Source organism: Lentinus tigrinus (genome assembly GCF_003813185.1).
Source record: "Lentinus tigrinus ALCF2SS1-7 unplaced genomic scaffold L226scaffold_21, whole genome shotgun sequence".
Lineage (NCBI taxonomy): Eukaryota > Fungi > Basidiomycota > Agaricomycetes > Polyporales > Polyporaceae > Lentinus > Lentinus tigrinus.
In genome coordinates this window covers 318,049-346,010 of record NW_027137930.1, presented here as the reverse complement: position 1 = coordinate 346,010, position 27,962 = coordinate 318,049, and the positions used below count along the sequence as shown (strand labels likewise).

General features: G+C 57.4%; 10 protein-coding genes across 10 annotated transcripts; 5 read left to right on the top strand and 5 right to left on the bottom strand.

The window, feature by feature from the left end:
* Nucleotides 1-40: 40 nt before the first annotated feature.
* Nucleotides 41-1,224, top strand: L226DRAFT_147562 (uncharacterized protein). The gene is made up of 3 exons (XM_067672411.1): nucleotides 41-363; nucleotides 417-1,125; nucleotides 1,183-1,224. Exon 2 carries the CDS (start codon nucleotides 448-450, stop codon nucleotides 1,093-1,095), a length of 648 nt encoding a protein of 215 aa, XP_067533376.1. The 5' UTR covers nucleotides 41-363; nucleotides 417-447; the 3' UTR covers nucleotides 1,096-1,125; nucleotides 1,183-1,224.
* A 553-nt stretch (nucleotides 1,225-1,777) lies between these two features.
* Nucleotides 1,778-3,225, top strand: L226DRAFT_554002 (NAD-P-binding protein). The gene is made up of 6 exons (XM_067682968.1): nucleotides 1,778-1,966; nucleotides 2,037-2,171; nucleotides 2,239-2,345; nucleotides 2,397-2,436; nucleotides 2,500-2,779; nucleotides 2,837-3,225. Exons 1-6 carry the CDS (start codon nucleotides 1,904-1,906, stop codon nucleotides 3,019-3,021), a joined length of 810 nt encoding a protein of 269 aa, XP_067533375.1. The 5' UTR covers nucleotides 1,778-1,903; the 3' UTR covers nucleotides 3,022-3,225.
* Nucleotides 3,226-4,717: 1,492 nt separating this feature from the next.
* On the bottom strand, nucleotides 4,718-6,186 carry L226DRAFT_466444 (uncharacterized protein; the record flags this gene model as incomplete). The annotated part of the gene is made up of 6 exons (XM_067675980.1): nucleotides 4,718-5,035; nucleotides 5,102-5,310; nucleotides 5,491-5,586; nucleotides 5,642-5,720; nucleotides 5,775-5,891; nucleotides 5,956-6,186. 6 exons carry the CDS (start codon nucleotides 6,184-6,186, stop codon nucleotides 4,718-4,720), a joined length of 1,050 nt encoding a protein of 349 aa, XP_067533374.1.
* A 1,807-nt stretch (nucleotides 6,187-7,993) lies between these two features.
* Nucleotides 7,994-11,796, top strand: L226DRAFT_147417 (Na+/solute symporter). The gene is made up of 26 exons (XM_067672409.1): nucleotides 7,994-8,100; nucleotides 8,161-8,349; nucleotides 8,409-8,438; nucleotides 8,496-8,590; nucleotides 8,643-8,663; nucleotides 8,720-8,742; nucleotides 8,800-8,861; nucleotides 8,920-8,935; nucleotides 8,988-9,084; nucleotides 9,144-9,234; nucleotides 9,288-9,468; nucleotides 9,528-9,682; nucleotides 9,739-9,765; nucleotides 9,817-9,830; nucleotides 9,888-9,926; nucleotides 9,982-10,065; nucleotides 10,133-10,257; nucleotides 10,317-10,370; nucleotides 10,429-10,437; nucleotides 10,520-10,628; nucleotides 10,705-10,748; nucleotides 10,811-10,956; nucleotides 11,011-11,115; nucleotides 11,182-11,463; nucleotides 11,519-11,591; nucleotides 11,656-11,796. The coding sequence occupies exons 2-26, from the start codon at nucleotides 8,310-8,312 to the stop codon at nucleotides 11,756-11,758; spliced, it is 2,025 nt and encodes a 674-aa protein (XP_067533373.1). The 5' UTR covers nucleotides 7,994-8,100; nucleotides 8,161-8,309; the 3' UTR covers nucleotides 11,759-11,796.
* Nucleotides 11,656-13,924, bottom strand: L226DRAFT_147466 (uncharacterized protein). The gene is made up of 13 exons (XM_067672410.1): nucleotides 13,512-13,924; nucleotides 13,231-13,379; nucleotides 13,172-13,175; nucleotides 12,969-13,115; nucleotides 12,835-12,912; nucleotides 12,726-12,772; nucleotides 12,598-12,668; nucleotides 12,526-12,546; nucleotides 12,427-12,468; nucleotides 12,353-12,372; nucleotides 12,271-12,286; nucleotides 12,150-12,203; nucleotides 11,656-12,081 (listed from the first exon to the last, which is right to left on the bottom strand). The coding sequence occupies exons 1-13, from the start codon at nucleotides 13,742-13,744 to the stop codon at nucleotides 11,884-11,886; spliced, it is 1,080 nt and encodes a 359-aa protein (XP_067533372.1). The 5' UTR covers nucleotides 13,745-13,924; the 3' UTR covers nucleotides 11,656-11,883.
* A 1,205-nt stretch (nucleotides 13,925-15,129) lies between these two features.
* L226DRAFT_147364 (glycoside hydrolase) lies at nucleotides 15,130-18,455 on the bottom strand. Its single transcript, XM_067672408.1, has 9 exons — nucleotides 18,152-18,455; nucleotides 17,465-18,098; nucleotides 17,264-17,388; nucleotides 17,062-17,201; nucleotides 16,840-17,008; nucleotides 16,617-16,784; nucleotides 15,828-16,564; nucleotides 15,515-15,757; nucleotides 15,130-15,410 (listed from the first exon to the last, which is right to left on the bottom strand). Exons 1-9 carry the CDS (start codon nucleotides 18,291-18,293, stop codon nucleotides 15,168-15,170), a joined length of 2,601 nt encoding a protein of 866 aa, XP_067533371.1. The 5' UTR covers nucleotides 18,294-18,455; the 3' UTR covers nucleotides 15,130-15,167.
* A 339-nt stretch (nucleotides 18,456-18,794) lies between these two features.
* On the top strand, nucleotides 18,795-19,648 carry L226DRAFT_536970 (uncharacterized protein). The gene has a single exon (XM_067681228.1). The coding sequence runs from the start codon at nucleotides 19,088-19,090 to the stop codon at nucleotides 19,586-19,588; it is 501 nt and encodes a 166-aa protein (XP_067533370.1). The 5' UTR covers nucleotides 18,795-19,087; the 3' UTR covers nucleotides 19,589-19,648.
* Nucleotides 19,649-20,038: 390 nt separating this feature from the next.
* On the bottom strand, nucleotides 20,039-25,112 carry L226DRAFT_536965 (uncharacterized protein). The gene is made up of 9 exons (XM_067681227.1): nucleotides 24,694-25,112; nucleotides 22,435-23,035; nucleotides 22,218-22,342; nucleotides 22,007-22,146; nucleotides 21,764-21,932; nucleotides 21,522-21,689; nucleotides 20,753-21,402; nucleotides 20,442-20,684; nucleotides 20,039-20,296 (listed from the first exon to the last, which is right to left on the bottom strand). The coding sequence occupies exons 1-9, from the start codon at nucleotides 25,061-25,063 to the stop codon at nucleotides 20,054-20,056; spliced, it is 2,709 nt and encodes a 902-aa protein (XP_067533369.1). The 5' UTR covers nucleotides 25,064-25,112; the 3' UTR covers nucleotides 20,039-20,053.
* Nucleotides 25,113-25,335: 223 nt separating this feature from the next.
* On the top strand, nucleotides 25,336-25,717 carry L226DRAFT_147238 (uncharacterized protein). Its single transcript, XM_067672407.1, has one exon. It carries the CDS (start codon nucleotides 25,392-25,394, stop codon nucleotides 25,632-25,634), a length of 243 nt encoding a protein of 80 aa, XP_067533368.1. The 5' UTR covers nucleotides 25,336-25,391; the 3' UTR covers nucleotides 25,635-25,717.
* Nucleotides 25,718-26,896: 1,179 nt separating this feature from the next.
* L226DRAFT_147236 (uncharacterized protein) lies at nucleotides 26,897-27,553 on the bottom strand. The gene has a single exon (XM_067672406.1). The coding sequence runs from the start codon at nucleotides 27,448-27,450 to the stop codon at nucleotides 26,977-26,979; it is 474 nt and encodes a 157-aa protein (XP_067533367.1). The 5' UTR covers nucleotides 27,451-27,553; the 3' UTR covers nucleotides 26,897-26,976.
* Between the last annotated feature and the right edge of the window lie 409 nt (nucleotides 27,554-27,962).

Here is a 27,962-nt window from a genome sequence, read left to right as displayed (position 1 = left end):
GACATATGAGAACTTTTTCACACCGTCCATTGATATCTATCTAGCCATGTCCGCCGAATTTGCAGATGCAGAGCGAAGGAAACGAGCCCGCACAAGTCATGACAACGAATGTCTCGACTTCCGAGAGGACGAAACTTTTTTGGCCTGAAGACGGCACGATCATCCTCCTGGCTGGGCAGGTCAAGTTTCGTGTGTATCGTGGCGTGCTCACAGAGCACTCGCCTCTCTTCGCGGAGATGCTGTCCCTGCCGCAACCGGCCGAACTCCACGACGCTCAATACTCCTCCCAGTGATACGGTTGCACGACCACCCCGAGACTTTGCGGCACGTCTTCCGACTCCTGATACCCAGAAATACAGCAAAGTACGTCCTACGGCCAGTGTTCATTAGCTCATCCTGACCGACCCCGTCTTGAGTTTCGTCACGGACAACGTGCCGACGTTCGACATGGTATCGGCGTACATCCGGATCGCACACAAGTATCAGATGGACACCATACTCAACCAATGGCTAGGGTATCTCAAGAAGCACTTCACGAGCCGCTTCAAACAGTGGATCTCCCACGAGCGCATGGTTCCGGAGGGCTTCGACCCTATCCACGCTATCGGGGTCGTCAACCTTGCCCGCCTGACCGGATGCACCTCCATCCTCCCTACCGCGATCGCCGTCTGCACCACCTTAGGCGAAAAAATCGTCACCGGTTTCACTCGCAACGATGGAATCCATGAGCAGCTCAGTATGGCTGACCTCGGGCGATGCTTCCAAGCGAAGGGCCACCTCATTCAGGCGAACGCCACCGCGATTGCCGTTGCCCTTGAACCTGAGATTGTCACTGAAAATTGCTCTTCCGACGAGTGCTCTGAGCAGATTCGGCTCTTCGTCGAAAACGGGAGGTCAATATTCGCTGCCGACTATTTAGCTCCAGAGGGACTCGTGCCCCCCTGGTCCAACTATGAGGCTTCCTTGGCAGAAGGTTATGATGTTTGTTGTCATTGCTTGGAGATGATGCGCGACGATTATAAAAACAATCAGCGCGTAATCTGGAGGCGGCTTCCGGAGATCACAGGTGTTCAGGTGGATGGATGGAACCTATGACCGCGTCGACGAGGAGTTGGTTGTCTTTCCGTCAGTCCTCTCTTATCTTCTGACCTCGCATGACAATTAACTCATAGCGGACGACAGATGTCCTCTGTAGCAAATTGATGTCAGAGGCTTCGCAATCAGTTCTTGGTGAGCTTCTTCCTCCGATGCTCGAAGGTAGCGTCTGATTTTCCAGGACTCAATCCAGGGCGGAAGTTATACCAGGAGAAATCGCAGGTGTACGGCGTATGTGACATCCATAAGGGTAAGATCGCCCTCGAGCGTCGGAAGGTCGAGCATCAGAAGGTCTGCCTGTGAGATGTTACTAGGGATCGAGGTGAATGGTTGGGAGAAGCATACGATATAACGCTTCGTCACATCACTGTCAGTGGTACGTTGCAGTCATCCTTGTACCGCTTGCGAGTCCTACTCACATGCATAACGCCTGCAGCTCATGTAACTTTGCCATACACCCGTAATGTCTGTTCCAGGTCGGAGTGACTCCAGTCGATTGGTTAACCCGAGCCCGCCTACACCGCCCGGTTCTTACTCAGCGGACGCCCACGGCCATACCACCCTTCTCATGTCAATCTTCATATATGCAATGGCCGCCTCCATTTAGAGATCACGCTTGCGTAATTGCGGCCTAATACGGGCAGTATCTAAACGCATTTTCAATTTGCATGCGCTACCGCGATATGACTCCTCCCACAGATTCGCTTTTGGGCAGTGCTGCGAGGCAACTGCTTACGAACTGTTCGTGGATATAAAGGGCCCCTCTGTCCTAGTTCGTTATTCAACAGCCCTCAACTCGCACCTCAAAATGGTCTCGTACGCAATCATCGGTGCCTCCCGTGGCCTCGGCCTCGAATATGTCCGTCAGCTCGTGAGTTTCTCAGTTGCTTCCGATTGGCAGTGGACCTCGATCGCACACGAGACTTACGATGCATCCCCAGGCTCGCCGGCAGAACACGACTGTGTTCGCTATCGTGCGCAATGCAACAAGGTCCACTCATCTCTCCGTGGCGATCTCTGGACTGAAGAACGTCCATGTCTTTGAGGGGGACGTAACCGACCATCCGTCTCTCGAGGTAGGCTGTGCTCGCTGCTCTTCCGGTTCGTCTCTCATTGACCCTGCCTACTCGGTGTGTATCATAGCGTGTAGCAAAGCAGGTCGGGAAGATCACGGGCGGCACCCTCGACTACATGATCCACGTCGCCGCACGCACAGACCCGGAGCTGCTATACCAGTCACTCGACGACTAGTACGTCCGACTATCTGGTATATAAATGTGACCTCAACTAGCTCTCCGTAGCACAAGCATGGATGAGCTGGACAAAGACTGCATCGCTACCGTGCGTCCGTAAAGTTCACTCATCGCAGAACTGCGTTAGCTAACCTACCGTCGCTTGATGCAGTTCAAAATCAACACCCTCGGGGCGATCCACGCTATTTCTGCCTTCCTCCCCCTGCTTCGCGCTGGAGCGAGCAAGAAGATCATCGTGCTAGGCTCCCCTGCTGGGGATTTCAGGCTCACCCGCGCTGGGAGTATCGGCGACATGTCTGCGTACTGCATCTCCAAGGCCGGAAACCTCATTGCCACCATGAAGTACGCCGTCAAGCTCAAGAGCGAGGGCTTCTGCGTCGTGCTGTTGTCCCCCGGGCTGGTCGACACCACGGGGACCATCGGCGAGCATGGTAATCATCGTCTTTCTCTCAATTTACTCTTGATATTGCTGACTTCGTGTTTTACAGGTGACGCAGCGGGGAAAGCCCTCCTGGACAAGTGGGTGACCGAGAACTCGAGAGGTAGCGAGCCGATTCCGTACATATACCCCGAGGAGTCCGTGAATGACCAGCTCAAGGTTGTCGACAACCTGAAGGTGTCGGACAACGGACGATTCCTCACCCTTGCTGGGGAGGACTATGTCATGCCGTGAGGTTCTCAGTGTCTACTATCACGTATACTGTTTTGTGTCTCGCCATCTACTTCATCGTGAACCTTTCTTCGCTCCGCATTGCACTCTGCCGGCTGTGACATGAATCTCAAATATAGAGGGGGGATTCTATGACGAGATCGTGCAGGTGTACTCTACGCAGCCCCGCTGTGCCATGGATTTCGAATACAGCCCTTTGTGCAGGACGATCGGTCATATTCCTGGTCGGGGCGGCGATATGTCCGTCGACTATGCAAGTGAGTCCTCGCCTCGATTTGAACTGCACCAACGTCAATGCATCCTGCGCTCGCATACTCAAAATCATAAGGGATTGGACCATTGTCGACAATCTCCATCTTGCAGATGTACGCTGGCACGACTCATCGCCCGCGCATGACTTTGTCATAGCGCCGTTCGTCCAGAAGATACCGGTCGTGAGGTGTTCGATAGTTTGCGTCATACGCCATGCTGGGGAGGAGAGCGTGGTGTATATGCAGACCTGGACTTCGGGTCGTCGAACAGTATCATATTGTCCTCCAAAGCCGACTTCGAAGTCGACGGCCGCCTCAGGGAACGTGCGTATGTCTTTGAATACGTCGAAGCGCATCGCCAATTGGCCCTTGTATACGCGGAACTCGGTGTTCTGTGCAACAATCACGATTGTACCATTCTCGAACCAGAGCTCGCTGTCCCTCTTCCGTGACGTCATCCGTGGGACTTCTTCCACCATCGTTCCCGAGGAACTGCTGGATCCGGGCATGTTTGCGCTCTGGCGTAACATCAGCTAAACGAACGAGAATCAGAGCGACGCCGAATGTTTACTCACAGATATGGAGCTGTACGTGTGGGTGGAGTTGGAGGTAGAAGCGAAGAGGCGTATGCTGGGTTACGAGCAACTCGCAATGAGGTTCACATGCTGCATTGCCCCACATGGTCATAAGGTTCAGACATTGATGCATGTATGGCTTCGAACCATTTTCGGCATAGGAGAGCGAATCAAGCAGGTCAGCAAGCATGAGTCGCAAACAACGCACTCACAGCCAAAATTCTAGCTCTTGTTCGGGGTCGTGTCACTGCGGGGGATCAAGGGTAAGCGTTACAGACGGCACAGAGTGCATGTCCACTCACACTGCAACGGCACCGACGCACTGCGCTCGCGGCGTCCCACTTACACCGACATCTCGGAGCTACAGAGCCATCGGACTGCTGCAAAGTCATGGCAGAGAGGGGAACACGACACACACCACGGCCGGAGCTCACAGTATCCAACGAGGAGATAGGGGCACGTATACCGAAAGCAAGCGATCTACGGAACTGGATGTCAGTCGTAATAGACTCAGAAGCGATGCGAACTCACTGTCCATGCTGTGTCCTGTGTCGTCTTAGGATCAGACGGTTGTGGGGCACACAGATTAAGAAGTATCGAATTGGGTAGAGTATATAATACTGTACAGGTTGAAGTGGAGGTAGCGCGTAGGCTCAACCGTCGAATAGAGGGGAGCATATGGTAGAGGGAGAGAACGATGCGCCTTCCCGCCTTCGTTGATGCAGGTGCAAGCGCATCCGGCATAGAGTGAACTGTTCTTCGCGCGAACATCCAGACATCTGTTAGGGGCAGAAGAAGGCAGATAAGGATATGGATATCGTCCGGCCAAGGGCCCGAGTGGGGTGGACGTACCAAATTACCAATCATGACCTTTCATAGCGCCTCGCCCATCCCGCGCTCCAGTTTCGGCAGCGACTCGAGGCTCTCCAAGTCCATCTCGACCTTCGAGATCACCAGCACCCCGTCGCCGCCTGCACCACTCCGCTCCCGGGTGGGCGTCTCGATCGGACTCGCATGGAAAACCTCACGCATCGCCTCCCGGCCCTCTTGCCCGTGGTGCAGCATGGGTGCGTTCGACCCGTACGTCGTGCGTCCGCTCGAGCTCCCGCTTCCGCGGAACTGCGAGTCGGGCCGGGCGGCGTCGCGCGCGTTGAGCGCCACGCGGATGACGATGAAAGAGAAGACAAGTGCCTGTGTGCGCCCCGGCCATGTATATCAGCTCCGATCGTCGACGTGAACAGGAGAGAGGAAACGCACGATGAGCGATGGGAAGATATTGAGGCACGTCGGGTACCCAAGCTCAGTGCTGTTCACGAACGTGATCACAAGCGAGATCATTGCAGCGGAGTATATCGCGGTGGACTGCACGGTGGCCTCGATGACCTTCCAGATCTTGAGCTTGGACTTGCGGTTGTTGACCGCCTGGAACTCGCGCGTGAGGCGGAATACGCGCCACAGAATGCATGCTGGCAGATCGAACATGGTGACACGACGATTTTGACCAAATGATGATTGTGAGCGATCAGTGGTGATCATGCGGAGCGGGACCGAGAGTCAGTACATATTGTTTGATGCGGCGTGAAACATTGACAGGGGCCGGGACGAGGGGAGTGATGGGACGGGAGCGGGCGGAAGGGCGGACGTACCGGTGCAGATGACATTGATGAACAGCGAGATGCCGTAAAACGCGACGGACATGTAGAACCCGACGATCCCCGTGAACGTCGAAGTGTAGCCAATGACTGGATGCGCGATCGATGAGCACGGAATCCGCGCGGAGACGAATAGATCACGTACTCGCGTCCAGGAGGAGCAGGAAGGTGGGGAGTATGATCACCGGCCACCATCGACTGAAGACGCGATAGAGTCGGTAGATCTGGCATTCACATGAGGAAAAGAAGGAAAGTGAGAGACACGCACACATACGCACCATGAAGGAGTCTCCGATGAGGGTCATTGATACATAGATCATGAACTTGGCAGCCTCGATCGCGAACGACGCCCCGAAGTACCCAAGTGTGGCCCCATAGATGTCAAGTGCAAAATGCTGCAGAAGGGCACGTTATGCATGAATGGAAGCAAACATTAAGAATCACGCAGCAATGACGCACCGTTGTTGAAAGAAGAAACATGACCGTGTTCGCCACGAGCAGGACGATGGTCGAGTTCTGCCGCCGTGTCTGCGGAGGCGTTCGGCATAGCAGCAGCCATGTCCCGATACAGAAGGTCACAATGAAGGCGCCATAGAAGATAATTTCAAGGACCAGCGCCGCTACGAAGAAGTGAATGGAAGCGTGGCCGACGAAGCTCTGCGCGTATGCCGACAATTGTCCATCATCCATCCATTGGTATCAGACGAAACATGAGCGAGACGTACCCCTGCCGCGTCCAGTGACGCCGTACCAACATCCGACATGGAAGCAAGAGGGATGTCGGAAGGATTGAGTGCGAGGTCCGCTCAGATGGTATATAGGCCCAGCTGGAGGAGGCGCTCGCGAAGGTGGTCAGGGGCTGTTCCTGGGGGAAGGAAGTGGGGGCTCGAGCGCAGCATGGAACTCAGACATTCAGCATTAAGATTCGGGATGCTACTCATGACCGCTCAGTTTGATGTTGCGCCCACACATATGTCCACCATCGTGCCGATGCGCCGGAGCCGCTGAACCATGCCGGCGTCGTCTGGGTGTGGCGTGGCCGGTAAGGGAAGGCTGTTCGCCCTGAGGAGATCCTGGATGCTGGTGAAACAGGATTAGTGCATGCAGTGGCGTGGAATAGCCCAGCGCAACAACGTACAGTCAGTCTGCGAGCGACCGGAATGGCAAGGTTTCGAGTGTGAAAGAGCCGCTGTAAATCCGGTCGGGAGGAAGAGTGCGGGAGAAATAGACGTCAGGTAACAACATTGCAGGTATGCAGGCACCTACATCGCGGAGAGTTGGCTTCTGTGACGTAGTTCCTAGCGGGTGAACGCATCGATTATCATTCCTCGTGCAGGGAAAGATGGCGCATGGGAGGCGAATGGGGGACGAGTGGTCCGAGAGACGCCTATGAGCCGCAGAACAGCGCATCCAGTATTCCTAACTGCACCAAGATAGAAGGAAATCTGTGCAACAAGCGGAGCCGGATGAACTCCGAAGGTGGTCGGATTTGATGTTATCTGAGTCCAGGAACGAAGGGCCACAGAATCCCGGACTCTATACACAGCCCAGCATGTACATAGAAGAATTGCCGGTGACTACGACATGCATACATAGTCAGGATGGTATCACGGCAATGCAGCAGATCCTCATACTTACCTGGTCAATGAAACACATCGACCTCTACGTGGACGGCGGTCTTGCAATCCGAGTTCGGAAATGACGGGTTTCAGCAAGCAAGAGTGAACCCATAGGCAGAATTTTGCAAGACTTGCAGGAGGTCAGCGAGCAATGCATACCGTTACAGTGTCAATTGGCATGAAGCTCACCCGGAACAGGGGATTGCCAGCTCACGGCCTCGGGCGTTCCCGGCTCCCGGCGCTTTCTCGCAATGTCATACCAGCCGAGTACAGGCCTCAGCTTTCTCCCTGGTACGCCTTCATGCAGAGTCTTTGATACATCCTGAAGCTTGCCGATGGTCAATTCTGGGACATCTACTCAGTTAAATTTGTCGATTTGAATCTCAGAAAACGTACGACCTTAGCAAACGAGTCCAACACGCGTGAGGATTCCTTCAACTTCGTTGTATCAAACTGCTATCGTGACTCGTCGCTGATATTGTTGTGCACCCATTCGCAGTTATTTGGCGAAGCATGGCCATCTGCGACTTCATCTGCTACCATTTGTCAGCGATACTCGGTTTCCGGTCGGGGCATGTGCCTGGCAGGGTGAACCTGGCTGTCGAACCGCTCCTACTTTGACCATGGATGAGTTGTCAGATCCTCGAGATTCAGCGGTTTTTATCCCTTTCCATGAACTATCTATCATTGAAGTCGTTTCAGCTGCTTGGCATATGCCAGTAGCCCTTGCAATGCTCGCCGCGTGGACCGAGGGCTCCAACTTCCAGGTCAGTACCATTACTCCTACTCCCCAGCTGACTACTGCAGATAAGACCGGCAATATGTCTGAGATGCAAAAAGTTTAACTTGCGATATAGCTTCTGTCAAGCGGACATCTCGAACTGCGCTGCAAGCTGACCGCGTGACAGCCATCGGCGTCCTTGGACTCTTGGAATATCGGTCGCTCACACGTTCACGCCATCCTGCGGAGCCCCGTTTTTCTTCGGTGAGGAATTTCTTCTTCGCTGCCGGTGCATGCTATCTATTGGTCTCACGCCCGTTCAAGGAGCTTATCTCGGATACGTTATGCCCCAAGCTTCGTGAAGATTGGCGAACGAACGATTGATAAGCAATGTATACTCCACCAGCCAACGGATACAAGCTCGCGATTCGAGCTTTACTCTTCTCTTCTACTTCCTGACGACGAGCGACACCATGTCGTCAACGGTCGAAACCGAGTTCAAGCCTTTACTGGGTACGCGAAGCACCCTCTCTGGTCCTAGGTTGAGATCCATCCTATCTGACCGTTCGCAGATCAGAGCGTCGGCTATGGTGTGGTCGTCGGTATGGACATCATTTTTGCCGCTGCTTGAATGTGTCTGTACTGACCAGATACTGCAGGCGTTGGGTTCTTCTTCGCCGCCCTCATGCTGGTGCTCACGACGCTACAAGCGAAGTTTTCCAAGTTCTCGCCTTCGTCTTCCGAAGAGTTCACTGTGAGTGTTCAACTCTCCGCTGTTGTCATCACGCGTCTGATAACGATTCCAGAGCGCGTCAAGAAGCGTCAAGGTAAGCGCGTCATGTCTAGACCCAAATCGCTGCGATCTAGCTAACCTCCTTCTCAGCCAGGACTAGTCTGCTGTGGGATGTGAGTCCGCACATGTTCCGTATCGATGGCTCCATTAACCGGTCCTCCTTCCTTCAGCGTAAGCGCATGGACTTGGAGTGCCACCTTGCTGCAGTCTAGCACAGCTGCGTATACATTCGGTAAGCCAGTGCCATTCTTCGCTGTCGACCCCTCGTGACCGAGCATCATCCTTGACAGGTGTCAGCGGTCCATGGTAGGCTCGACGTCTTCCGCTACTCACACAGTCCGATAACCGCTCAGCGCAGGTGGTACGGGGTCGGCGGGACGATCCAGCTCGCTATCTTCGCGATGGTTGCCGCGAAGGTGAAGATGAACGCAAACGGTGCCCATACCTTCTTAGAGGTACGCGACGTTACTTCCGTCTGCCACTGCTTTCCCACCTGCGATCGTTATCTATGCAGATTGTGAAGGCACGCTTCGGTACTGGAGCGCATCTGCTCTTTACGTTCTACGCGTTCCTCTGCATCCTCGTGGTCTGCGGTTCACTCCTCCGTAAGTCGAGCGTCTCCGCACCAAGCAGCTAATATAACCTTCCTCCTGGGCAGTCGGAGGCGCAGCGACAGTGAATGCGCTCACGGGAATGAATATCATCGCCGCCTGCTTCCTCCTCCCGATCGGTATCGCAGTGTACGTCGTCTTCGGAGGACTTCGTGCGACCTTCATCTGCGACTACGCGCACACCTTGATCCTCTTCGTCATCATCTACGTCTTCTTCGGCGAGGTCTAGTGTGTATTCCCTCCCTTCTTAAGGTACCATCGACTCATGAACTTCCCTGCTCGAATAGTGGTTCTTCCAAGGAGGTCGGGAGCATCGGCGCTCTGTACGACTTGCTGGTGCAGGCTGGGAAGGATGCGCCGGTAGTGGGGAATCAGAATGGAAGTTACGTGACGATGAAGTCGAACCAGGGATTGGTCTTCGGCGCCGCGACGATCCTGTCGGGTCAGTGTGGCGCCTGCCTTGATCGGGAGGAATCTAGGTACTCACGCACCGTACAGGGTTCTCCGGCGTATTCTGCGACCAAGGTAAGTACCTTGACTAAGCTGTGATACGTTATGCTCATTGAAATCGCTCAGGATATTGGCAGAGAGTAAGTAGATCCGCAAGTCGAGGTACATACATATCGGTCTCTGACGGACGATCGCAGGCCATCGCGAGCGCCCCGAGGTCAACAACCAAAGCATACGTTCGTAGCACCTCGTATCTCGCCCCACCTACGCACCTCTTGACCCGTCTCCCAGATGCTCGGGGGTCTCTCCTGGTTCGCCGTCCCATGGGCGTTTGCCTCCTGCCTCGGACTCGCCGCCCGCGCTCTCGTCACAAATGTGCGTCTCTCATCCTCGCGCTTTCCATTTCAGAATCGTCGCCACTGATCTCGCACCGATTCCCCAGCCTAAGTTCCCGACATTCCCAAACCCACTGTCGCCCTCCCAGACGAGCGCCGGGCTCGCCGCCCCTGCAGCGGCGGCGGTCGTGATGGGGAGGGGCGGGGCGATCGCTATCCTACTCGTCGTCTTGTACGTCTTCCCGGCTTGCATTCTGAGCAGAGCGCGACTTACGAGATGGAGTGTTTCAGCATGGCGGTTACGTCGGCGGTCAGCGCTGAGCTCATCGCGGTCTCCAGTCTCTTGTGAGCCCAGTTTCACATACCTGTCCGCATGCTGTACTGACCCGTGCCCCTTGCTCAGCGCATACGAGTGTGTTCAAGCGTCTTCTACCCCGAATGACGCGTGGCTGACATTGTCTTCTTCCTGTGCCCGCGCTTCGGAACCTGGACAGCCTGTACCGGACATACTTACGACCGAAAGCCACAAGCGCGGAGATCGTACGAGTGTCGCATTACTTCATTTGCTTTTGGGCGGTGTGGGCAGGGTGCTGGTCGACCATCGTACGTCTCTGTTCCTTTCCCCATTGTTGCTCCCATATTTTTAGGTGCCCTTCATGCTGAATGAAACGCGTTGCAGCTGCACAAGGCGAGCATCGACCTCGGGTGGCTATTCTACGTCCAGTACGTACACGCTCAGACCTGGTGTTGTGAGATTAGCTGACATCAAGGTTTGTGATTGGTAGGGGTGTCGTGCTCAGCCCAGCGGTCATACCGATTGCGCTGACGGTGACATGGTCGAAGCTCACTCGGGCGGGGGTATTTTGTGGGTGCATCATCGGAGCGGTTCTGGGGATGCTCGCATGGATGATCGGGTGCTGGAAGATATACGGTGCGTATCAGCCCCATCACTCCCCAATACATGGCTCAGACTGTAGATGAACAGGCGAGATCAACGTCCCAAACCTGGCTCAGCCATACTCGGCCGTCTGTAGTGGCCTCACCGGGCTCCTCTTCTCGGGTCTCATCACTGTCTTCGTGTCCCTCGCCAGTACGTCGCGCCACTATGAACCCAAAAGCGCTTGAATCCGTAGGCTGACCGTCCTAATTCGCACAGAGCCTGCTAAGTATGACTTCTCCGGGACCCGCGCCATCGCGATCTACGACGACGACGCTTCTACAGCAGAGACAGCCAGCGATCGTGACCAAGGAGAATCCGGCTCTTCCAGCCCAATGGCGATGGAGAAGTCCTCCCGCAGCGAGAAAGAAGGAGCAGAAGTTGTCGTCGTCGAGACGGGAATTGGCAAGCAAGAGGCTGTCAGCCGCGCAGAGCTCAAGGTTGTGTTCAAGCGCGCGGCATGGTACTCGCTCGCGCTGACTGTGGCAGTCGCGATTCTTGGTGGGCTCTATTTTCCAGGATAGTCTCGCAATCAGAGTTGACGAGGGCAATGCAGTGCCGATCCCGATGTTCTTCTCGCACTACGTCTTCAGCAAGGGATTCTATACGTTCTGGGTGGCGTGTACGATGTAAGCTGATCCCGCCCTTAATTTCACCAAGCTGTTGAGCAAGGCTGACGCTACCTACTTGCAGTATCTGGGCCGCCATGAGCGGGATATGGTGCATGATCCTACCCCTATGGGAGTCGAGGGCGGAGATCATGATCATCGTGCGGGGCATTTTTATGCGCAAATAGACGATGGACGACCTCCGAAGCAGGATATCCTCATCAAATCACCATGTATCGAAAGCGACGCAGCAATAGAACGTATTACATATGCAGACTCCAGTAAACCGGCCAGAGGACCACAGATCTAGCAGCTACACTGCGCCGAACTCGAGCTCGCCGCTGTCGGGCTTGCTGTCCTTGCGCAGGGCGCGGCTCTTGCGGAGCTGCTTGAAGTCGACCTCCTCGACCTGCTCCATCTGGATCTCCTGCTCGACGTTGATCGCGACCTCGGTCGGCATCCGGCGCATGCGCTCGGAGATGTGGAACGCGTCGCCGAGCGGGTCGTTGTTCTGTCAAGGCGAGCGTCGCAGGTGGGTGAGCGTGTAAGCATCAGCAGTGAAAAGCAGTGTGGACGCACGATCGATGAGACACCGAAGAGTTCTTCGCGGAGTGTCGAGCGCGAGTTGAGTGTCTGCGACGCATCGTCAGTACCACCGGAGAACCAGGAGCATGTGAGCCAACGAAAGAGGGTGACATACAGAGAGAAGAGTCCCGCTGGAGTACAGATGTAGAGATCAGTTCACCTCGTACGTGCACCGTCATTGCTTGTGGCCGACTTACGTATATATGCGACCCAGCGGCTGCGGGTGCACTTGTCAGAAGGTACAGCGAGGATAAGTAACAGCTGGACGGACCATAGCGAATATAACACTGAATGTGGTCTTCGGTAAAGCACTCTGTGAGTTGTAATTTTTGTGAATAGCGAGCCACACTGTATGGGTGCAGGCACATACGAAGGTTGATAGGTATAAAATCTGCAGCAATGTCAACCAGGACACCACGAGAACCGCAAATTAAGTACGTACACAAAAAAGAGCGCTCAGCGCGGTGGTCTCGACGGACGAACGCATCAGACGGCCGATCACGGTGTCCGTACCTGTAGTCCAATCGCTCTCAGCAGCTGCAATGGTGTCAACGCGAGACATATACTCACTTCGGAAGCCGGTCTTGCTCCGCCAGAGGTGACTGTATAGCAGCACGCTGTGGTAGACGAGTCGTGTCAGGTCGCGAAGCGCTATCAACCGGAAGGCGTAAGAACGTACGCGAGTAGGATGTCGCACACCATCCCGGCTCCGAGCCAGGCGTCGATCAGAGGAATGAGTCTATGCGACGATTGGATGCTGTATGCCCAAGGTCATCGGCCCATCCCGAGGTATAGCATAGGATATCGACGTACTCGTGTCGCCGGAGACCCTCAGCGGCAGCTACGACTCCGACACCAAGCGATGCGGCTGACAGCCCGGAGAGAAGGCCGAATATCCACCACGTGTGGGTGAACTGCTTGATACGCCATGCGAAGAGGTGCTGTATGGGCGTGGATACGCTATCTCTCTACCGGTCAGCCTTATATGTACTCATCGACCCATCACAAGTACTCACAGCGCTACGCAGAAAGAGAGATCAAAGGTTATACAAGACTCCCGTGGAGAAAGACGCACCGACAAAGAGCGGAGTGGCGCTCACAGGCCAGAGAGTGGTGGTGAGGAAGTCGTAGTTCGCGAAGTTGTCCACGGCATAGTTCCACAACATCCACAGGACCGCTCCGGAGTGCACGGTGTCCAGGAAGAAGCACCAGTGCACGAGTCCTCTGCGCAATACTTTCCGTCAGCATCCGGGGCGTTGGACAGCAGATAATAGGGTGCGAGAAGCAGTGCCGTCAAAAGACATGGAGGATGTAACTTTTGGAAGGAGTAGGGGAAGGCGAAGAACGATCACTCACTTGAGATGCCTCGAGTCGCGATTCCGCCCAAGCGTGTACTGTATCCAGTGCAGGAACACGATCCCGTACACGAAGCAGTTGAGGAGCACCCCGACGAGGATTGGCCCGAGGAGCTGTGACGGGATGGGGTTCCCATGCTCATCGATGCCCGAGACCCCGGTGCCCGAGCTCACCACATCCAGGGTACGCCACGGGCTTGACACCGAACTTGAAGTTGCGCTTGTGCTGGGCATCTTGAGTCTTGTGTTGCCGTCCGGATATCCTCCGCGTATGCCTCTTCCGAGTACGTCTTCCTCTCAGCAGCGTCCACCACCTCCGCAAAAGGGCTTGAAAGGTAGAAGGACAGGCAGGCGGCGAGGCAGATCCGCTGGCGTAGTGTGGGGAGAAAAGTGGGGAGAGCGGGAAGTCCTGCGCAGTCGGCGAGGGGGCCACATATATGACATAGGAAGACACATAAGAACCTTGATATCCGTACCCGATAATAGTCTCGCCATCCAGCGCCGATTGGCGAGCACAAGCAGAGATTCAGTTCCGCTTCTCGCGGCGATCACGCCGTCCTATTAGGTATAAGGTCTTCAGTTCTTTATCGCACACTAGTTTGTCCGTCTGTCCAGCGTCACTCGGACTTCCCGACAGATTCTCGTCCGGCGCCACAAAGCTGGTTGGGATGATGTAGAACGACGACAGAGAGTGTCGTTGGTGAATGAACTACCGTATGTAGGCGACGGCAAGCAGCCGTGACCTGGCCGCGACGCTCTAGGCAATATCGCGAAAAATGGGAGATCAAGACTCGTGGCTCGCCTCCTGGCTAGTGGCTGTGTCGCGGAGATGAATAAACTTTGCTCGCCGCGGCCCGCAAATTGCTTCCCTGTCGCGGGCAGGGCGTCGTACCTTAGAAGGTTAGAGTAAAGTATCCGGCTTGGAGGAAATACGAGGGTGAGGTGCAGACCGAACAGCATAGTCCGTGCAATACGAGCTGAGGTGAGCGCTCTTGGGCGCAGACGCTTCCCGTCGACGGTCGACCCTGAGCGGGCTCAGATAGCCGGCGGTAAGACGAACTGGCTTGTGTTCGTCGCTGGGGTGGGGCAAGTGGAGCACCTAGATAGAACGGGATATGAAGATAGGGATACCAGCTGCAATGAAGATATCGACGTAGGTTGAGCCGCAGTGAGAGGCGATCCGTAGTTGAGGCTGGCCGCAGTCAGCTCCCGCAGGTAGCCCAGAAAGATCCAAAGAGTAGCCAGTCCAGTGACGTTGACACATGAGGAAAGAAAGGCAGGAATTAGCGATGCGGTCTGAAACAGAGCAGGTCAGCGATCAAGCGCCGATCTCACAGTTGTTACGATGAACACATGCTGCATGACCCGAAGTTCACCTTGAACTGGCTGTCTCCGTCTACGAGAGGGTTCGGGGGGACAGTGAAGATGCAGAAGACGATGATACAGGATGAAAGTTGTCTTACTGTAGGCAGATGACGGCGGCCGCGTGAACTTTGCACATGGGCGTCTGGTGAGTTATGATCACGTGATCATTGCAAGGCCCTGCATGGCATTAAGTCTGCATGGACATACAAGAATATAGCAACCTCTGTAGTCGACCACGATAGGAAGTCCAATATCTTCACAATTACAACTGGGAATTCGGTCTGAATCCAACTTAGAGCGGAACACTGCCCTTCAAGCGGAAGTCGCGACTGCTCGCGCCAACCGAGAACGTGAACTGCCCATCCGGCTTCCTCCACCCCTGCGCACCCGCATCCCACACGCTCAGATCGTACCGAGAAAGCGTGATTGTCAGGGCCTTGCTCTGGCCAGGGTTGAGTAGCACGTCTGCGAACCCGCGGAGAACGCTCGGCGGCTCGCCCGCGCTGGAGGGGAAGTGCAAGTACAGCTGCGGGATCTGCACGAGGCGTAGTCAAGGGGAGAGAAAGGAGATAAGTAATACAAAGATCAGCGTTAAGAAGGCTCGGTCAACACAAGAGAGGTCGGAAGTAAGATACGCACCTCGCCACCCTTGACTTTGCCGGTGTTCGCGACCGTGAACGACACCTCGAATGCAGGACGGTGGAGCCAGATCGCCGTCGAACCACCCTCGACATTGGGGGAGGCCTCTCCGTCGGCCCACGCAGCCTCGAGTGCGGCTGAAGTGTGGTCCGTGTGGTGCACGGCACGGATCGTGAGGTCAGAGTATGAGAAGTTCGTGTACGAGAGGCCGAAGCCGAACTCGAAGCGCGGCTCGATGTTGTTCTGCAAACATATCATATCAGCATCGAAAATGATCAGACCTGAAGAAGAAGAGGGCGACGCATGGACTCACAGCGTCGAAGTGGCGATAGTCAATGTTCAACTTCTCTGTGTACTCGACGAGCAAGATTTCATCCGCCGTCCCTCCAGTAACAGGCTCTGCAGGGTAGTCCTCCGTGCGCCTCGCAATCGTGTATGGCAGCTTCCCCGACGGGTTCACATCCCCATACAGCACATCCACGATCGAGTTCCCGGACTCCTGCCCGGGCAGGTTGGCCCACACGACCGCCGTCACGTTCGGGTTCTCGATCCACGGCTCCAGTATCGCCGGCCCGACAGAGTGCACGACGACGATCGTGTTGTTGTTCACCGCCGCCACCGCGTTTATGAGGTTGTCTGCGTTCATCCAGAGGGTGAGGTTCCCGCGGTCGCCAAAATCTAGCGTATCATCTCCGAAGACGATGTTGCTCGTATTGATCGTCTGGTCCTCTCCCGAGTCCGCGTTCACGAACACGATCGCGACGTCCTGGCCGAACGCGGTGTCGTTCGCCCCATTGACGAACCCCTGCGAGCCCACCAACGGCTGCGTGCCCGCCAACGCCCAGTTGTCGAGGAACCACGAGACGTCTGACTGGTCCTGGCGGGCGCGCTCCTGGATCGCCTCGAGCGGGGTAATGAGGTATGGCATACTCGTCGAACCGGAGCCCCAGCCCCGCGCGAGCGTGCCGTCGAGGCCAAAGTTGAAAAAGTAGCCATTCGGTCCGCGCGTGGACGGACCTGCGTCGTTGCCTGGGAAGAACGAGGGTGCCTCTATGTTAGCCACAGCGGGACGTCACGAGGTGAGTAGAAAGTATGTTCATACCGATGATGGCGATGGTCTTCGGCGCACGCAGTGGGAGTGCGCCACCAACGTTCTTGAGAAGGACCGTCCCGGCTGCTGCGACTTCGCGTACGAGCTTATAATGGTCGGCTTGTACGTTGACGTTTTGGTTCTTTGCGGGGTTGAACGGGTCAAAAGTGTCGAAGTTCACTGCGCACAATGGCATGAGTGACCTCCTTATGCAATTTTGAGAGCGCATATGTACCGGGAGGGTAGTTATCGTCCTGACCGAGGAGGAACCAAGCAGCGATGATGCGCTCCGCCATGTCGTTCACACGGGACTCCGAGATCGTCCCGTTCTCTACGAACGCAGTCAGGTTAGCACCCCACCAGCTCGTTCCGGAGCCAAAAGAGATATCGCCAGGCATCGACATCTACAGCACACATGAGCCAGCGCCAGACGAGTCGCAGAGAGAAAAATACTCACGTCGAGACCAGCTACGGCCGCGAGGGTCGAGTGGTGCGCACCCCAGTCGGACATTGTGTATCCCTGGAATCCAGTCTCGCCTTTGAGAAGCTGGTTCAGCGTGCGCTCGTTCTCGCACGCCCACGACGCGTTTATCTGGTCTACATTGCACGTCAGCACCAAGAATCAAAACAGCAGGGACGGAGAGGGAAGAGATACGCACTATAGCTGCACATGACGCTCGCCACGCCCGCCTGGACGGCGCGCATGAACGGGTGCAAGTATATCTCATGCTCCGTCCTGTCGTCCACGTGCGACGATTCGTGGTCGCGCTTGTGCTCCTGCTCGCTGCACACCGAACGCCGGCAGTCAGCACGCTGCATTCCGCATTCTGCACCCTGTCTAGTCTTGTTGAGACACCTACTTGTTGATATAATGCTTCGCGCACGCCTGGACGCCGTTCTGCTGCAACCCAAGCACAGTCTCGTACCCAGCCTCGCCCGCCAAGAACGGGTCCGCGCCGAACGCCTCCCAGTTCCTCCCGCCCTGCGGCACGCGGCCCATGCCCAACACCGGGCTCAGCGCGACATTGATTCCCTTCCCGCGGAACTCGGCCCCCATCGCCTCCCCGCGCAGCCGCAGGAGCGTGCGGTTCCACGTCGACGCGGCGGTGATCCCCGCCGGGAACGCGGTCACGAGGTCGACATAATTCACCCCGAGCGGCGAATCCGAGAGGCACAGGCCCGGCCAGCTCAGCCGAGTCGTGTTGCTACCAGTGTCGAGAAGGGAGAGCGTCCCGGTGTTCCCAATGCATGGCCCGTTGCCCAGCCCGACACCCGTGGAGACGTTCACTTTTTGCTCGAGGGTCAGCCCGGAAATGAACTCCTTGGCACGGGAATGCGCCATAGCCCACGCGGGGGCGAAGTCGGGGATCAGCTCGGAGCCAGGTGGCGGAGGGGATTTGGGAGAAGTTGAGGAGAAGGTTCCGGGAATGGGCGAGGCGGATGGGACTGGAAATGAAGAGAAGGTGTACGAGGAAATAGGGAGCGTTATCAGCGCTGTCGCGACAATATAAGTACGTATGGCATATACAACACTTTGCATGACGTACTGGTCTCGGTGGCAGGCTCAGACGACGTGGGCGGGGTCGATATCGAGGGTTGCGAGCTACCGCTCTGGGCATTGACAGAGCTGGCGGCGAGAAGGAGAGCGCAAAGAACAGACAGCTGAGTACTCAAGATCCAGAGAGCCATGTCGATGACTTGCAGAGGTCGTACTCCAATGCCTCACAACACGGCGCATAGTGGTTAATAAAGCGAGCCAGACCTCGGAGGATGGCCCGCGCACACATACGAAGCACAGGTTTTTTGTCGATTCCAGTGACTAATGGCACAGTGAGCCTCTGCGACCCGGGACGCGTCTGCATGTGCCGCATAGGGCTTCTGATTGCTACCGCAAGTTAAACGGATGTTCGTCAGTCACATGCACGGACCTGGAGTTAGGACGCACAAGTCCGCACTCGAAGGTGTTGATGTGTCACACGCCAAGGACATACAGTAGGACCGACTCACCTCATGACTAGTAACTACTACACCACCCAGGTCGTGGGCAACCATGGCAACGGAAGCCCCCGCTGCACTCCTGAAAACAGGAGTGAAGCCGACGAAATTTCAGGTCCGCAGAGCAGAGTAAACAAGCTTTGCCACCTTGAAGAGGGAATGAGCAAGTCGTTAGCACCAAAAGAATCATCATCTCCGCGCTGCTATGTACGCTCGCTCCTACGGCTGTTGTTCTCTTGCGCCCTCCGCGGAATGTCGGGCATAACTGCGGGTGATCGCGTATAGGGCATAATTGCAGAGTTCACAGAAGGAACTCGGAGGATGGGCCGCGCGCGGAGAAGGACGTACTCACTTGCCCAAGGAAGAAGAGTTGACCAATTCCGTTGACTCATTCCGTCGCTGATGGGAACGGCTCGGTGCGCACCTCCGTGTAGAAAAGAAGCCCAGGAATAAAGTATAAGCTAGGTACCATCGTGACGGGCACTCGCATGCTGAAGCACGCAAGGCGGGGACCAGAGAGTCGTGGAGGAAAGGGACAGTGCGGCATTTCGGGAATCACTCACCTCGCAAAACACAAATACACCAGTGACCCAGCCCGTGCTCTCGCAATGAGAGGCCCGGTGCAGTCTGCGGGTAGCCTCAGCCTCGCTATATCACCACGAAGAGCCGGACCGCGGTCGTGCGAGGATCCCAGTCACGGCATGCAGTTACCAGTATTGCAAGTGATCACTGATGGCTTGTTGTCGTCCAAAGAAGAAACGAGACCAATCGCCGGTCCAACGTGGCGATTCGCAGGATCATGTATCGCATATCTTGCCTGCCAACAGCTGCAGCAAGAAACAGTCGTACTCTCGGCAGATCGAAACAACAGCACCACAGGACCAGAAACAAACCGCAAGCCAGACTACCATACAAACACTGAGCTCCTGGGAGTCGGACTGCGTGGCGTGTCGAACGTCGACGGAGACACGCATCGATACTGGCGGTAGTTGCGAACAGGAGAAGAAGGAAGCTCAGCGTCAATATGATGGATTCGCCGTCCGGTCTCGATCTCGAACTAGTTTGCGCACGGGCGAGCAGGAGGAAGAGGCTCAAGATAAGGCTCAGTCATCTGGTCTTGAAGTTTGCGCACAGGCGTCAGACTTACTAAATACGGGCCACGGCTCGCAACGCCCCGAAAGTTCCCGTGGATCCATCATCCACCGAGCGACGAGCAACGTCCCAAGTAACACGCGGGGTAACTGGTTACTGGTAAGTAGTAACAATCCAAACAAGATCCAAGTTCCAAACAACAGCGAGAGCTAACAGTACTATGTAGCACAAAAATCCAAAAATCCTTGCAATCATCCATCGTCGTCGTAAGATCATCCATCGTCGCGCGCATGGTACTTTTCCGTTTTCCTCCAAGTCGAGTCCAGTCCAAGTTCGCAGTGGTCCAACCCACCCATCCACGATCAAACAGGAACACCCCCCCTCAACCTGAAATCGCGACTACTCGCGCCCACCGACAGCGCAAACTTGCCCTCGGGCTTCCTCCACCCCTGCCTCGCCGCGTCCCACACGCTCAGGTCGTACCGCGACAGCGCGAGCGTCACCGTCTTGCTCTCGCCCGGGCTGAGCAGCACGTCCGCGAACCCGCGCAGCACGCTGGGCGGCTCGGCCGCGCTCGGGGGGAAGTGGAGGTATAGTTGCGGGATCTGCAGTGGGGGGTGGAGGGTGGGCAGGGTGTCGAGGCGCGTGCGAGGGAGTGAGTGAGAGTGAGAGAAGGGAGGAAGAGGGGGATCAGCGTCAGCGTCAACGTCAACAACAACAGCAGGAACAAGAGGAAGGAGGAAGACGCACCTCGCCACCCTTAACCTTGCCCGTATTCGTCACCCTGAACGACACCTCAAACACGGGCCGATGGAGCCAGATCGCCGTCGACCCGCCCTCGACGTCGGGCGACGCCTCGCCCTTGGCCCACGCCGCCTCGAGCGCGGCAGACGTGCGGTCCGCGTGGTGCACGGCGCGCACCTGCAGGTCCGAGTACGAAAAGTTCGTGTACGACAGCCCGAAGCCGAACTCGAACCGTGGCTCGATGTTGTTCTTCCACCCCGCGTCAGCGTCAGGTCACGCAGGAGGAGGGGAAGAGAAGAGAAAAACAAAAGACTCACAGAATCGAAATGCCGATAATCAATATTCAACCCCTCCGCATACTCAATGAGCAAAATATCGCTCGGCGTCCCGCCCGTGGTCAGCTGCGCGCCATAATCCGCCGGGCTCCTCGCGATCGTATACGGCAAGCGCCCCGACGGGCTCACCGCGCCATACAGCACGTCCACCAGCGCGTTCCCGGACTCCTGCCCCGGCAGGCTCGCCCACAGCACCGCCGTCACGTTCGGGTTCTCGATCCACGGCTCCAGGATCGCCGGCCCCACCGCGTGCACGACGACGACCGTGTTCCTGTTCACCGCCGCGACCGCCGCGACGAGCGCATCCGCGTTCCCCCACAGCGTCAGGTTCTTCCGGTCGCCCTCGTTCCCGTCCACAGTTATGTAGTCCTCGCCCGAGTCCGCGTTCACGAACACGAGCGCGACGTCCTGGTCGACCGCCGCGGCGGCCGCGCCCGCGAGGTCCCAGTTGCCCAGGAACGACGCCACGCTCGCGCGGTCTTTGCGCGCGCGCGCTTGGAGCGCCTCGAGCGGGGTGATGAGGTAGGGGAAGTTCGCGGTGCCGGAGCCCCAGCCCATCGCGAGCGTGCCGTCGTCGCCGCCGCGGTCGGGGTACCCGTTCGGGCCGCGCGTGGACGGGCCGGAGTCGTTGCCTTGCGAGAAGAGGTGTCAGCAGTCGTCGTTTGGGGCAGAAAGAGATCAGGAGGCAAGAGGGTGGTTGGGGGCAGAAAGCGATCAGGAGGCAGGAGGCAGGAGGCGAGAGGGGACGCACCGATGATAGCGATAGACCGCGGCTTGCGGAGCGGCAGCGCATCTCCGACGTTCTTGAGCAGCACCGTCCCCGCCGCGCCGATCTCGCGCACGACCTTGAAGTGGTCGTCCTGCACGTCCACGTGCTCGTTCGTCGCCGGGTCGTCCGGGAAGAACGCGTTGAAGCTCACTGTGTGGGTCACGTGTGTCAGCGCCCCCACTGACATACGAAAGCTAGGAGAAAGCTAGGAATAGCTCACGTACCGTTGGGATAGTTGTTGTCCTGGTCGAGGAGGTACCACGCGGCGATGATGCGCTCTGCCATGTCGTTCACGCGGGACTCTGCGATCGTGCCGTTCTCCACGAACGCCGTCAGGTTCGCGCCCCACCAGCTCGTCCCGGATCCGAACGAGATATCGCCGGGCATCGACATCTACACGCATCAATGGGTGAGCATCGGAGTCGCGTACGCATACGCAGAGGGAAGGAGAAACACTGAACACTCACATCGAGACCAGCAACGGCCGCAAGCGTCGAGTGGTGCGCGCCCCAGTCAGACATGACGTATCCCTGAAAGCCCGCCTCGCCCTTGAGGATCTGGTTGAGCGTCCTTTCGTTCTCGCACGCCCACGACGCGTTGATCTGGTCTGCATTCACACTCGACGTCAGCCATACCCACGGACGACCGAGCGAGATGAGCTCAAGAACGAGTACGCACTGTAACTGCACATGACGCTCGCGACGCCCGCCTGGACGGAGCGCATGAACGGGTGCACGTAGATCTCATGCTCCGTGCGGTCGTCCACCTCGCTCGACTCGTGGTCGCGCTTATGCTCCTGGTCGCTGTACAATAGAAGAGCACACCCGCCGTGAGTGAGCTCATCGTCCATGCACTCCCGATGCACGACACACACAAACACAAACACAACACTCACTTGTTGACATAATGCTTCGCGCACGCCTGCACGCCGCCCTGCTGCAGCCCCAGCACCGTCTCATACGCCGCCTCGCCCGTCAAGAACGGGTCCGCGCCAAAGCCCTCCCAATTCCGTCCCCCCTGCGCGATCCGCCCCATATTCATCATCGGGCCCAGCGCGACATGCACGCCCTTGCCCTTGAACTCCCTGCCCATCGCGACGCCGCGCTGGCGGAGCAGCGTGCGGTTCCACGTCGCCGCGACGGTGATCCCCGCGGGGAACGCCGTCGCAAAGTCGGTGAAGCGCACCCCGAGCGGCGAGTCCTCCAGGCAGAGCCCCGGCCAGTCCGCGACCGCGCCGATGTTCCCGACGCACCGCCCGCCCATCCACCCGACCCCGGTCGTGACGTTCACTTTTTGTTCGAGCGTCCAGCTGGCGATGCGCTGCTGCGCTTGGGCGTGCGCCTTGGCCCATGCGGGGCCGAAGTCCGGGACGAGCTCGGAGCCGGGGGGTGGAGGGGATTTCGGAGAGGTTGAGGGGAAGGTTCCGGGGATGGGCGAGGCGGAGGGGACTGGGAAGGACGAGAATGGGTATGAGGAGATGGGGAGCGTGATGAGCGCTGTACACCAGGGTCGTCAGTACTCGTACTTCCGCATCGTGAAGAGAACCAAAGTGAATGGACGCAAAGCTGCGCTATGCAGGAGAGGACACAATGGGAAGGTTACAGTTTGGAACGCCCATCGTCAGTCAATCGTGAGCTAATCTCCTCGAGGCTCGACCGAGGCGCCGCAACGAGTCCGCTCGAGATACAACCGAGCCTTCCTAGCGAAGGACGCCGGTCCGAAAGGAATCTCTCGTCCAAAGCAGCCCAAGACGTATCAGAAGGTCGGAATGCATAGCGCAACACCCTGCAAGTATGCAAAAATGAAGTCGGATCGACGCAGCTCCCGAACCGCCTCCTCAAAGCCGGCCGCACCGTGCGGAGTTAACCCGGGCGCCCAACCCTTCAAGAAGCCGCTCCGGATTGATGCAAGTATAGAAATAGGAAATCGGGGTGTGCACGATGGGGAGAGAACAGGACAGCACCCCTTCGCGCGATGCATGCAATGACAGGAGGCGTTGGACTGTGGAGAGGTACACACAAGCATCTCTGTCAACAAACGGGGGAGGCAATTCGCCCCGCCGGCCAACGCGCGTATGTCCATAGAGAGCTGACCGTCAACAGGATACCGCAGGGCCAGTGCATCCGCCACCAGAGTCGCGCTTCGCATGCCCCGAAGCTCCGAGCAGAGTCGCGCACGTTCGACATGTCAGAAACACCAGAAAGACCAAAAGGACTGCTTACGTCGGTAGGACGCGACCCTCGGCGGGTATCTGTCAGCCGAGTCTCCGGATGCACTTAGCAGAACACGACCATGCCATTAGACGCGACCAAGTGATCATGGTCTGTGGCTCTGCCGTAAGGATGCTACATTCTGACGTTGCGGCACTTGCGTGAGATGAACGACACAAGGCCATGTCCTCGCCCGTACTCCTGCAACGATGCAGGGGGAACGCCATGCTAGCAGATACCTGTGTCGCGTCCACGGACAACTGCTGATGGCTGCATAGACTGTATGCGCGTGACTCGCGAGGGGAGGGTAAACCCCTCATCGGGACGCGTCCCAGAGCAGAGTACGCGGCGCTGATAAAGTTTCTGGACATGCAGATACCAAAGTTGTACGCGCGCCGCCATGCACTGTCCAGCGTCGTAGCTGTCCGACTGACTATTTCCGAGCGACCACGGAGGCAAAGCACGTTCACACCCTCGCTCCACGCGTCAGGACGCGCGCACGTGAGTGGAGTAGAATTGTAGCAGATGTATGCGCCGGCGACCGTCGACGCAGGACTGCGGACGGCTGCATGTATGCGCGTGTTTCAGGCGCGTGGACGCGTGACTCGTGAGGCAGGATGAGAGCCTTGTCCGGACGCGTCTGAGGCCGAGTGCGGGGCGCGGATAACCATTGTGGAGGTGGACGTGCATGTGCCAGCGTTATATGCGCCCCAGCATGCATTACCCAGTGCCGCGGCTCTGCCGTACACGCGTTCCGACGCGTGGAGCAAGGCCCAGGGTGTGAACATGCCTTGGAGCGAGTGCCGGAGGCGGCACGCCCAGAGGGCCGAGGGTTTGTGCATGGAAAATGCATGCATGAAGATGGAGACAACTCGAAGACCGAGTGGGACGTCGAAGAGAACATATGATGGAAAAGGTAGAGATAGAATTGATGAGGGACTCACTTGTCTCCGTAGCGGGAGCAGAGCTCGCCGTGGTCGTAGCGGCAGAGGACACCGCAGAGGTGACGGCGGAGGAGAGGGTCGAGACGGACGCGCTGATGCTCTCCGAGACCGGGGAGGAAACGGTGGAGAGCGCACTGGAGGACGCGCTAGATCCGGAGCTGGGAACGGCGCTGGACGCAACGCTGGATAGGGTCGACACGGAGACCGACGCGGTGGCACTTGAGAGCACGCTAGAGACCGAGCTCGCTACGCTGGAGACCTCGGATAGCGAGGTAAGCTGGGAGCTGACCGGGCCCTGGGCATCGGTAGAGACGGCGAGGAGGAGGAGGGCACACAAGGCTGAGAGCCTGGTGTTGAGGAGGAGAGCCATGTTGGCGTCGACCGCAGACTTTGCGCGAGTTGAGAGAGCAAAGTGTGAGCGGGGAAAGCTCGGGGCTGGGCTTGTATGTTGGATTATATATGCACTTTCATGGCTGGAAGCTGAGGATGGACGGAGACGGGCTCGCGTGTGCCATGGGGCGGTCTGGGGTCGCTTCCTCTTCCATCATCCTCGTCGGCGCTTACAGCCCGTGGGTGACGTAACGCGTCGTGTTTTTTCCTTCTCGGCCTTCTCGCCGCGGCCTTGCTCCCCTCTTCCCTCTTCCACCGGCCGTTTTGCGACCCCTCCTCGCCGTCTGTCTTCGCCTTCTCGACTTGATATGCAGCGACAGCACGTGAATAGACTGCCAGCTGGTGCACTCGCCGCGTCGACGGCAGAGACGGCTTCTGCTCAGCTGATGATGGATGGACCGACTACCGCGGCGTCAGACCATTCAGTGTCACGCCGCCGAGCAAGGCCACCTTCGATGTTCGCCTTCTACTGCGCCCAATCACCAACACCAGCCTACCTCGACTGGCCGCCGCGACCCGTCTTCCTCTCACCCCCGTCAAGCGTTTCATAACCGTCTTCTGTTCCCATCATCCTGTCCTCCTTCTTCCTCCTTGTGCCACACTCCAGCGTGACCCCGACTCCCGAGTCTCCTGACCTCGACAAACCGACGTCGGCTGCCCCCTCTTCCCGCCCTCGTCCCGCTCAGAGTCCGACACGTCCGGGACGCCTTGCAAAGACAGGCTTCGCGGTTCCTTGATTCAGAACTGTACGTTGTCTCTCCATTCCTTGCCAACGTTCGTCCGCTCGTACTCCTTCCACCGGTGGTAGCTACCTAACCGCCCTTGTCCTACTGTCCGCGTCTCCCATGTGCATGTGCTGCTGCAGAGCCTCCGGACACTCAGCCGTAACCCCGTTCAACTTCTACGATCACTGATAGTGGCGGTGCCTCCACCCTCCACCCTCTGCCGCCGGCTGTCCTCGCGCCGCGCCAAGTCTCCCTTCTGGCGGACCGACCGTGCGCATGATCGCCCACACTCCTTGCTTACTGCGACACCGGTTCTCACCCACATAACAAATCCTACACCTAGTCGACGGCTCTTGTTCTGACTCCCGGCAACCCAAGCTCTTCCCCCAGGAACAGACGCGGACCCATGACCAGACAACCATCCCCGACCGGCGCACTTGCAAGCTTGCAATTCCCGACTCTCGTGCATTGTCAGTCGACCGTCCGGGATATCATGAGTAAGTAGGTTGTGTGTGCGACCTGTGACAAGAAACAGCGATGTTGTCAAGGCGATGATCGCCTGCCCGGCCGCCCACTGGGTCCTTCCTACTTACGTTCCCTGTCCGGCATGACTTCTGATTCAGGAGTACTAGTTCTGTTCTCAAACGCAGAACGCCGACCCGCCTCTAGGCTCTAGGACGCGCCACAGCGTCATGCACATCGTCATTCGTCTCCTTCAACGTTCACGGAAAGCATCCGAGCGTTTCAGGCAGGCCGGCGAACAGTCGAGATAACCAACCCGCGCGTACGCAGTTAACCTTTTTCAGCTTTCACAGGAAAACGGTCCAAAAGGTGGATAATTCATCCTGCATTCTATCCACTCGAAACTGGAGGAAAGGCGGCGGGGGAGATAACCTCGCGCGGTCCGAGTACTGGCACACGTACACCTCTTGGCCGGTCGGACACGTCGAACGTCGAACCTCCTGTATGTAAGCTCTCCAAGTCTTTCCACTGTCCGGTCGGGGTCGCCTCTCGCCTCTTGCCTTTCGCCCAGGTCCCAGGGTCCCAGGATGGATGCCGTCCTTCTCTCACTCTGGACGCCGGACGCCGGACGAACCCGCCGCGTGAATGCGTGAACGTGCTGCCAGGCTTGACACGGGCAGTGCGGGCCGTCCGGATTCCGGATTCCTCAGCATGTACAAGCCCGACTGCCCGGACCCTCACCGGTCACCCGCGCGACCCTCTGTGACGGTGACACTGGAGGTCCTCCGCCCCCCCTCCCCCCCGAGTGGACCTGAGCGTGTGGAGGTAGGAGGTCGCCGGCGGCCGCCATGTTCAGGGTGTCTGTAAGTGCAAGTTCCTCCCACGCCACACACAGACAGACAGAGACAGGAAGGGTGTCCACTGCCTCTTCGGTTTCCTGTACCTGTACCTGTATCACATCTCCTCGAGCTCGGGCATGCGACGGACACCGGTACCTCTCGTGGCCGTATCTGCTCCTCGCGGAGCCCCGGGCCCCGGGCCCCAGCATGGGTGAGTTCGAGTTCGAGGGTGGATCGCTCTCTCTCGGGGAGTCGGGAGTCGGGAGTCGGGAGTCGGTGTGCTGTCTCTGCAAATTGCAAATTGCAATGGCATCCGAGTCACTGATCGGCCCGTGCGACATGCGGACGTCCAACGTTCAACGTTCAACGGTCAGCGACGTCGTCATTGTGTGTGCGTGTGGATGTGTGTGTGTGTGGATGTGTGCGCGCAGTAGTCGAGTCGAAGCTTCAAGTAAAGGACGGGTATCATGATCATGTGAACGTGAATGTCCGAGCCGAGTCGAGCCGAGTCGAATGGTGAGTACTGAGTCCTACCCACCTATACTGTATGCATGTCCATGTCCATGTCCCCCATCATCCACGCGTCCACGTATACGCACTTTTCTCACCACCTACCACTCACCGCTTACCACTTACCGCTTACCACTTACCACTCACCGCTTACCACCAGTACAGCCGATCGAGCAACAGTCCCGTTCAGCGTCGCATCGTTGACTTTGATTCAATTTCGGCTTCACCTCGCACTTGGACTTGTGGACTTGAGCGCTTGAGCGCGTAGAAGAGGCGTCGTAGTCGTCGTCGTGACTCGTCGCTGAACCGACCCGCGACCCGCGACCCGCGACCCGCGACCCGA